Consider the following 10,221-nt stretch of genomic DNA (forward strand, 5'->3'; position numbering starts at 1 on the left):
TATTTTGAACTATTCCTTTTAAAAAGGAGGACGTGTGAAGTGACTTCATGCTCGCATCACGTTGCAGCACCATCGGAAAACGTGCGAGGCTGCAGCAGGAGTGTGTGAACACGTCCAACTTCACCTTTAGCGCGCGTTCCTCGCGTCGAGCCTGTCAAAAGACCTACACCTTTGAGGTTCCTGTCATCATTTAGGATCTTCTGATGTTCGGCAACATCTGCAATGTTGATCAGCTTAGTATTGTGTTCAGGTTAAAAATGGAAAAGCTGAGTTTTCCCATCCTCACATTTCTAATCGTTGCATCTGGTTTTATTTATTCGTCTTTTTTTTTTTTTTGTACAGGTCTTTAAACTGAAGTTTGAAGAAACAAAACAAAAACAAAACTCTGTTATTACAACAGCTGGCGGGTGATTGGCAGGGATGACACTTTCATTCTTTCAAATAATAGCTAAACTAAATTTAGAAAAAGGAAAAGCAGCGTGAAGTCTTGACTTTGTATTTAATTCAGGGGCAACATCGTGAGATTTTAGGACAGGACAGCTGAGCCCTCCATTTTAAATGTGTGCCTATGTAGAGAATGAATGAAACTTCACATGGACCTCGGACACACTGTTGGTTCCACTGGCCGTTACCCCTCCAATCATCGCCCCGGGCTCAGTTTCTGATCTGTCGTAGCGAGGACAGCAGGAGGGGCAGCAGGTTGAGAGCAGGCCGATGCTCCTGCACCCCAAGCGCCACCAGAGACCCCGCCAGGAGAGACGTTACCGTGGGCAGGACAGGGGGCTCGGCCGGCATCATCTGCGAACACAGAGACAAGAGGACGGTCAAGATTCAAGACTCAGTACAAAACAAGCGGAGGTGTAGCGCTAAATGTCAGCCCATTCCACCGGAGGTAGTCCTGTCAGGTCGTCCACCCCACTGAGTGGGGGCGCGTACGGGTTGGCCGATCAGGTCCCGTTGGTTCACGTTAACTTTAACCGAGTGAGTGACCGTACATATTCTGAGAAACTCCCTATTTTCTTCAGCCAGTGTTAAAAAGCAAACCAACAAAACATGCTAGCTAGCCTTAGCTAACGTGTTCAGGGGATTATTCTGCCTCCACCTAAGCTCCGCCCACAGCCCCCCTCCCCATCATAATTACTTTTACAAACAGAAAAGGGGTCTATAACGTGTAAACTCTTGTAGTTTGTAGTCCCTTTATGCTACACACACAAGCAACACAGAGCAAAACATAAGAAAAACTATTACTACTGCTTACCTTTTCAACTTTATGACAGTGAATGAGTCCATCCTGTCCAATGTAAAAAGTAGAGAATGCATCATATGACCTACAACAGATGACGTGCGGATGAAGTTAGATTATAAACCACTTTAACAGACTTTGAAAACACTTACCACTCGAAATCAAACATTTTTTTGAGCAGCAACTCCGGTCTGGATTTACTGCGTGTTACCTGTACAGGAGAGATTTGTCTTTGCGATAGAAGCGCAGCACCAGAGAGTAGAAGGGGAGGCCCCTGACCCTCCAGCGAGCCTTAATGGTCCCGTCCTCCATGTGCTTGGTGAGCTTCAGCACCTCCAGCCGAGCCTTGGCGTAGTAACACAGACACAGGAGGCGCCACAGGGAGAGGGTGATGTGGTACATCACGCGGCCCCTGGACCAACACACACACACACACACACACACACACACACACACACACACTCACCAGTCAGGTCACACAGATCAATGTAATGACGTATCACCATTAGCCCACAATGAATGAGCACCTTCACCTGGTCTTGGTATTGATGAGGCCGTTGATGAATTCCATATCTTTTGAGTACATGGTGTAGTCGTGGGTCTTCATAAAGAAATTTGGAAGCTGCAAAAACAAACGGACTTTTCATTCACTTTAAACTTATCTCGATACATCTGCTAATTTGTATTTGCAAGTATTTGTTTTTGCTCTTGTTGATAGTTGAAATGGTCGGGCTGGCTTTGCTCTAGAAGAAAAAGACGTGGTCACGCTCAGGGGTGGGAAGCTCAAATGCTGTTATCATGTCGCACTGCTGTGTTCCAGGTTGCAATATAATAGTCCCCAAAGCGATTTTGTGGCCAAAATGTTCTGCCATACAATGCAATGCCCCAACAGGAACAAATCTTAAATAAAAACACACACGCAAATCACAAAATTCTGATGATCAGTCAGTCAACTTAAATTCACTTTTCTAGACGCAGTGTGCATTCTTACCTCTATCCTCAGTCTTTCATACATCAGGGCCAGCTTCTCCTCCCTTTCACTGTCTCCTTCAGTGTGCCCCCCCTCTGCTATCTCTGCATGGCTACACAGGGCGGTAGGAGGCAGCAGAGGCAGCTCCACAAGCTTGCCGTCAAGTCCAGTATCCTGTATAGATTTCAGCCCGCTGCCGGGAAGAGGCTCCGTGCCCGGGCAATGAAAACAATAAAACTGAGAGCCGTGCATGAACGGCGCAGGACACCCCTCTGCCTCGAACAGGCTTCTGAAACAGCCGTGTTCTCTCTTTGCGTCACCGACACTGTTTCTCTTGAAGCCGCCATCGCTGATGTCATCTTCTCCGCTGCCTTCCACTGTGGTCAACGGGAAGGAGAACTCAGAGGACTTGTGAGCCCCCAGAGCGAGGAGCTCTCGTAGTTTACTGTGAGCGGACAGGGGGATCTCCAGCAGGGTGTGGAGGCCGTCTGAGTCGGCCTGTCGCACCAGGACACACACGCTGAGGGACTCCTCCCAGTCCTCCTCGTAGTAACTGCCTCTCTCAGGCTGGGTGGCATGGTGGAACGGGTGGGACAGCACCGGCTGCTTAATGTTCTGATATCTCAGGCTGTTGGGTGGCGCCAGGGCCCATGATGCACTGCTCAGGGGGCGTGTCCGAGAGATCCACTGCCAGTCACCCCCCTGAAGGAGCAATAAGGACTCGGTAAGATTATTAACATACAATACTATAAGAACAACACTTGCTCACACACATCTCAAAACAATAGCAGTCTGGCATTTGAGAAACACTGTTGTTAGCTATAGTGTGTGACAGGGATGGTGTAACCCCCTTTTTTTTTTTCCCTGACCAATAGCCGACCCTCGTTAACCGATCATTAACCGTTAACCAATGAGATTAAAATGTACTATTTAGAATGTCTGTGACCCATTAAAAACAAATGCTGTTTTTTGTTTTTCACAAGGGTTTATTTTTACATATGCAATAGCAGCACAAACAACAACAGAACATGAGGATTCACACGTCCACACACTTTGAACCCTCTGGCGCAGACACCGCTGTAGATAACCTTTAGTAGGTATAACAGCCTAGAAAACTCTTCAGACCCCAAATAGTCCTAAAATAAAATAACCAGACCAGGCCTACCGCAGTCCTGACTGGAGGACAGCTCGTCTACCGTTTTTTAATTCAGAAATAGCAACGTGTCCACATGCTGTGGGGTTAGTCTGGTTCTCAGTCTGCTGACTGTGAGACCCGTGGCGGAGAATACCCCCTCAAATCGTCCCGATGACCGGGGAACGCAGAGATAGCGCTAGTGGGGCCAGCCTCTGGAAGCGAGTCTGAATAGTAGTCCTAGAGTCTCTGGTCCTGGTACGCCTGGCTGCTGCTGCCATGAGCCTGCCTGACTCTCATCACTACAGTTATTATGTTTAGTCGTAGTTCTGTTACTATTAAAGCTGTTATTGCTATTATTACAGATGTAACTCCTATTATCAGTCATATTTCCATTATTATTATAATTATAGCTGCTATTTCTACTGCTGGTGCTGCCATACATCTCTGCCTGTCTGTCTGTCTGTCTGTCTGTCTGTCTGTCTGCCTGCCTGTGTCTCTACGTCTATCTCTCTCTCTCTGTCTCTTTCTGTCTGTCTATCTGTCTCTCCCCCTCTCTCTCTATGTCTCTCTCTCTCTCTCAAACCCAACCGGTCAAAGCAGATGACCCCCCCCCCCCCCCCCCACACACATAGAGTCTGGTTCTGCTCGAGGTTTCTGCCTCTTAAAAGGAAGCTGTCTCTCATATAGGTGTCATTAGCTTGATGAGAGGCGCTGTAGTTGTCTCTCATGAGCAACATCTTGCTTGACTATTGATAAAATATTTTTTTAACCGTTTAACTGATAATCGGTCAAAAATCTTATTGTCAGTTAACGGTTAAACATTAACATCCCTCATATAAATACATACAGATATGGAAGAGCGGATCCCAACATCAAGCAGATTACCTCACGGAGACTCCAGCTCTGTCTTTTGATGGGTTGCCTTCTGCCATGGCTGCGGACACAACCCACCCAGAAGGCGACGCCCCCTCTGCTCACAGCCATTCACCACAGGGGCCGGGGGTGGGGTGGGGTCAACCCCAGTCACCAGCTGACCATCACCCACAGCAGGGGGGGAGGGCACCGCAAAGACACACAGACCTGTCTCCCTCAGGACCTTGTGACTCTTGGATGATTCCCCTCTACAGCAGCGGGCTCTCCACCTTGACAAAGCTGAGGCCACAGAGATGAGGGGGCAGAGTCAGTGGCAGTAAGCGCCTCAGAGTTCCCACCTGGACTTTGGTTAGCAGAGTGATAACATGAAGCGGTGCTATTCAAACGCTGCCAAACGGAAATGGTATAAAATTATATCTGCTGAAAATATTTACCTGGCAACGATCAAATTTATGGATTTATTGCCAGAAATTGTGGTGCTAGAATGATTAGTTGATTTTGACCACTACCCTGAATGCAACGCGCCATCACGTGGCTGGCAGACACTTAATGTTGTGGTATCGGCACAGGAAATGAAAAGTCCAGCCAATTGTAGTTGACAGCATTGATGGGACTTTTCCCTGAGGTTTTCAGGGAGACTGCCAAGAGCACATGACCTGCAGCAGACCACACGTTTATAATCATAGACTCGGTTGAGTCTGCATTAGCCAGAAATGAACATGCAAAAAAAAAAAAGCTAAAAAACAATACATGTTTTGTAGAACTGTAAACGTGAAAAGGAACTGTAGTAACTGTAAGTATAAATCATCTCAGTGAACACCTTCGGACAGCTACAGCTGCTTAGACAAAGTTGAGGACACCACCCGGTAACTCGTGAAGGGCATGTCGTGGTTTTCCCGCATTTGACAAAATAAAACAATTTGTCTGAAATTATCCGTAAGGCGAGCAATAATCATAACATAACGTTAGTCGCAGCCCTGACGTGTGAAATGGAACAGATGACATGACTACATATAAATATAAACTAGTGCTGGCCATTTACATAACAAATGTGAATCAAGATTGGCTATTTGGTGACAGTGCGGGGACACAACATTATCATTTATTGAAGTTATGAATCAATTGCCCTAACAGTGACCGATTAACGCCACTATTTATCACACTAGCCCCATAATTTGTTGTCATGTCAGTCACCATGTCGGTCAAATTGGAAACTGCTGCATTTTAAGTTGCACCATTTTCCTGTTTTCAACAAATAGCCGGGACGCAGGGCTCGGGATGTCTTCCCCTCAACGTTGACATTAGTTACCTTACATGCTGTTAGCTGGCGTTGGCTACGCCTACGGTGACAGCCAATGATAGCTGCTAGCTTACTAGGCTAGCTACCAGCTAGCAGAGCTAGACACCGGCTTGCAAAATGTCCCCGTAATGTTACCTTTCACACACGAAAACGCCGTTGAAGTCAGCCTAGATGCAGTGGTCCTCGAGGTCACGTTTTGTACAGTAGTCACGGGCAGGTTAACGCTAGCAACAACCTAGTAAACGTTACTTAGCTAACTTACACAAATGTCATTCCAGCCCTGTGTGTCCTTGCTCGACCAAACACTCCTTACGCAGTGAGTCGTAATGCTGCCTTCACCGCACTGTCGGAAATACCCGTACTGCCTGCATGAATCTATCACCCGCTTCATCCGAAGTGGGGAGAGAGGTCTGGCAATGCGGGACTACACGCGTTTTTCTCTGTGAATTACAGGCACCAAAGATGTGCAAGGTATTTAAAACAAATAAGAGAGGCGACCCTGTACGTACACATACAATACAGTAAAAAAAAATTTTTTTTATGACATTATCAATTTTTGAGTACAACAAAAATTGTACATGTCAAAGTTTAGTCAGTATACTCTTTTGAAACATTTTTTAATGGTTGGGTTAAATGGTTGGCCCGAAACATAATTTTTGTGGTCCAAAAAAATATGATCATTATCAATGTTACAAATAAGAAAACCAGAACTATACAATAACAGAAGGCTATATATATATAACAGTATATATTAATTTAGTATATAGCAGGGCTATTCAATTAAAATTCAAAGAGGTCCATATAGAGAAAATGTCCTCAAGCAAAGGTCCTGAACATCAACAATGTCTGACTTATGATTCAGTGCCATACATACTGAAGTAGCATAGTAGTCGTATAAGCGTCAACAACTTACTGTCAAATCAAATGAACAGAGTACAATAACATTTCAACAATATTTGTTGTCAGTTTTCACACTGAACTGGATAAGGGTTGCACTTAAAAATAAGATGCAATACAGAGCTTTTAAGAAATGTGCATCGCACCTCTGCGAACCCTAACAAGCTGGTGGGCTTGCTCTCCCTGACTTTTGTCTCTATTATTGGGCTTCCAATATCAAAATAATGTGTGGTCTGACAGGCCAGCCGAAACCCCCCTCAATGGCTGCAGCAGGAGCTATGCTGCCCATGCAGTTTGGGTGCAGTGGTCCTTCGGGACAGAAGATGTGATATTCACTGCACGCCCAACTCCAGGAAAAATACCTCGAACAAAGGCAAGCATATCTATGCATAAGAATTCCTTCAAGAATCTGAACGACACAGATTAGAACTGGTCTTTGTGAAAGTTGTCAGGTAGCAGAAACAGTGGCGTACATTATGTGCTATGTTGCCGGAAATATATATCAGAGAAAGGACATGATGGAAGAAATGAAAAGATCAGGGCTAACCAGGAGCAGGATTGAACAGCATACTGGAGTATGTGGAAGTGGACAAGGCAGAAGATGTTTGGTCAGCCTCCTAATGAGAAAAAACGGGAAAATCTGACAAACTGGACCACAGTAGGAGTTAACTAACTAACTCCAGAAGATTAGGTGTGGAAGAAGGTTGTTGAGAATTTTTGAGGTTCAAGGAAAGAAATCATCAAGGACAGTTAGTCTGCTGGCATTTTGTTAGGCAAGATGTTTCGTATAGAGAAATAGAAAAGGGGAAAGCTGTTGAAGTTTGGTAAGGCTATGGCAGTTTGGTTATTGTGAATTTCTATAATTGGAATTGGAAGCATTGGAGGCAATGGAACAATAAAGGACTAGTTCGTTGTGATGGGTAGTGGAACCTTCATTGCCGCCAACTGCGCTTTCAAAACAACCTAAAACCCAATAACGGACTCCCAAATGAATATCAGGTAAAATGTTCAGATGGGTTAAGGATTTTTTTTTCTGTATGGATGCTCTATAGAGGTGAGAGTGGGAAGAACTTTTTCAGCAATATATTTGGTGGATAATGGAATGCCACAAGGAAGTGTTATAGGTCCTGTGTTGTTTTCAATAATGATTGATGATGTGTATTATAATATTGGGCAAGGTATGGGGAGGTCTTTGATGATGGGGCCCTGCGGAAAGGAGGTAGGAATGTTGAGTATGTCGTTTAACAGTTGCAGGAAACAATTAGAAGAGTGGAGCAGTGGTCTTTGGACTGGGGATTTACATTTGTACAATTTCCCCCCGGGGATCAATAAAGTATTTCTGATTCTGATTCTGATTCTGATTTTCTGTTTTCTTTACAAGGAAAATTGGAGCCGAGGTCTGAAGGTGGTTTGAAACTATAGGAACATTATATCAATAGAATTGTAAAAAGGTTTTAAATGTGATTAGATGTTTGGTGGGAACAGAGTGGGGAGCTCACAGGTCCACTCTCTCTATATATATATATATATCTAACCCTCCTGAGACCCGGCAATTCATTTTTGTCCTCTGCTTCTGCTTTCAGCTTCCACATTTTATGCCAACAAGAGAGGTAAGTCATCAATTTTTTTCCAGATATCATGTTTCTGTTGCTAAAAATCAAGTTGTTTCTTTAAAATAAAAGTAATGGCTTCCATTTAGTAAGATTTTTAAAAAGTCACAGTCATTTTAACCCTTTCAAAACACAACTTTTATTTAATGTCCTTTGTAGTGGACATCAGGACTTACTAACCTCCATTTGTAATACATCAGGTAGCAGAGGATACTGCAGCTGTTGAGGAGCAAACAGAGTGCAACAAGGCTGCCTCAATCTACACAGGCCAGGGAAGGCCTGTGTAGATTCTCAGACTCAGACTCACGGACGATCAGCACCGGCTCCCCTCAAGGCTGCGTTCTTTCTCCTCTACTCTTCTCCCTGTACACCAACAGCTGCACCTCCAGTCACCAGTCTGTCAAGCTCCTGAAGTTCGCGGACGACACCACCCTCATCGGACTCATCTCTGGAGAGGATGAGTCTGCCTACAGGTGGGAGATTGACCATCTGGTGACCTGGTGCAACAGCAACAACCTGGAGCTTAACGCTTCAAAGACAGTGGAGATGGTTGTTGACTTCAGGAAGAGCGCAGCCCCACCCGCCCCCATCACCCTGTGTGACTCTGCAGTGGACACTGTGGAGTCCTTCCGTTTCCTGGGCTCCATCATCAGCCAGGACCTCCGGTGGGAGCTGAACATCAGCTCCGTCATCAAGAAAGCCCAACAGAGGATGTACTTCCTGAGGCAGCTGAGGAAGTTTAACCTGCCACAAAAAATGCTGGTTCACTTCTACACTGCCATCATAGAGTCCATCCTCACCTCCTCCATCACCGTCTGGTACGCTGCTGCCTCCACCAAGGACAGACGCAGACTGCAGCGTATCATCCGCTCTGCAGAGAGGGTGATCGGCTGCAACCTTCCATCTCTTCAGGACCTGTACTCCTCCAGAACCCTGAGGAGAGCAGGGAAGATCGCTGCCGACCCCTCCCACCCCGGACACCATCTGTTCGACCCCCTCCCCTCTGGCAGGAGGCTGCGGTCCATCAGGACCAAAACCTCCCGCCACAAAAACAGTTTCTTCCCCTCTGCAGTCAACCTGACAAACTCTCACTGACCCCCCCCCAGAACACAAACACAAGCTATACGTTATATTAACGTTCATCACCCCTGTCCCCACTGCGTTACATTAACGCACCCACCCCCTACTGGACACTTTATCTGGACACTTTACTTTATTCTGGTCACTGCACTGTTGTTATTTATCTTATCTTATTTTTTTTTTTTTTTTTTTTTTTTTATTTTTATTATTCTTATTTTAGCTTTTATATTCTACTTATTTGTTATCAAAACAATAGCACCTTCAGACCACAGCAAATTCCTTGTAATGTATGTTACTTGGCAATAAACAGTTTCTGATTCTGATTCTGATTCTGATTCTGAGATTGAACCCTAACCCCACAGGACTGAAAGTATTTGTCCTTGCCAGTCCCAATGGTCTGGTACTGGATTTTGATGTTTATAAGGGCAAGAATACGTTCACTGACCAGCAACTTGGAATCGGAGGGAATGCAGTCAATTTTTAGGATTTTTAAAAGAAATCCACTCAAAAATGAATTCAGTATCATAAAATTACATCATTACATTCTATATTAAGCAAGTCCCGATGTCCACTACAAGGGACAGTCAATAAAAAATGAAGAAACAATGTTTTTGAAAACAAAATTGTTGCAACATGTTTCTTTCAACCACAATACTTAAATTATCATAAAAAAATTAAAAAAGCAAAACCTTTTTTCCTCTGGGCCTCAGGAAATACAAACACAAGCATTAAGGATATGTAGTGGGGGCTTTTAAACCAACATCTGTCCCGGTGTTGCAGGTGGAAATGGGGGGAAATGCCATTGGAGTTAAGGAGTCAGCAATTTATGATGATATGTTGGGTTAATTTACAAGGACATAATAACCAACCTACTGTAAGTGCTATTGAGCCATGCTGGGGACATGGAAAAAGGCCAACAAAGAGCTTTGGATGGGTTGTTAAGAAGAAGGCAAGTGAATTGGGTTCACGGGATAGGAGTTACTCTGCCAGCTATACCTCCTTGGTTATTGCCACAGCCAGATAGAGCTTAGCCTTCTTGAATTGATAAGAGATGAACTTGGGGGGGGGGGGGGGGTTCAACAGCAGCAGCAGCAGCAGCAGTCACCCCTGAGT

General features: G+C 44.9%; 1 protein-coding gene across 1 annotated transcript; it reads right to left on the reverse strand.

Annotated features, from left to right (window-relative positions):
* Nucleotides 1–312: 312 nt before the first annotated feature.
* On the reverse strand, nucleotides 313–5,862 carry c16h6orf136 (chromosome 16 C6orf136 homolog). Its single transcript, XM_070921662.1, has 7 exons — nucleotides 5,784–5,862; nucleotides 4,234–4,500; nucleotides 2,235–2,915; nucleotides 1,777–1,865; nucleotides 1,455–1,655; nucleotides 1,259–1,328; nucleotides 313–798 (listed from the first exon to the last, which is right to left on the reverse strand). The coding sequence occupies exons 2-7, from the start codon at nucleotides 4,330–4,332 to the stop codon at nucleotides 655–657; spliced, it is 1,284 nt and encodes a 427-aa protein (XP_070777763.1). The 5' UTR covers nucleotides 4,333–4,500; nucleotides 5,784–5,862; the 3' UTR covers nucleotides 313–654.
* Nucleotides 5,863–10,221: the final 4,359 nt, after the last annotated feature.

This window comes from Enoplosus armatus, chromosome 16 (assembly GCF_043641665.1).
Source record: "Enoplosus armatus isolate fEnoArm2 chromosome 16, fEnoArm2.hap1, whole genome shotgun sequence".
NCBI classification, from domain to species: domain Eukaryota; kingdom Metazoa; phylum Chordata; class Actinopteri; order Centrarchiformes; family Enoplosidae; genus Enoplosus; species Enoplosus armatus.

Excerpts from the sequence above, each read along its gene's own strand:
- c16h6orf136 (XM_070921662.1), bottom strand. The coding sequence starts at position 4,332 with ATGGCTGTGAGCAGAGGGGGCGTCGCCTTCTGGGTGGGTTGTGTCCGC. Across the intron at positions 1,866-2,234 it reads ATGAAAGACTGAGGATAGAG|CTTCCAAATTTCTTTATGAA; the intron begins GTAAGAATGCAC and ends TTGTTTTTGCAG. Across the intron at positions 1,656-1,776 it reads CTCATCAATACCAAGACCAG|GGGCCGCGTGATGTACCACA; the intron begins GTGAAGGTGCTC and ends GTGTTGGTCCAG.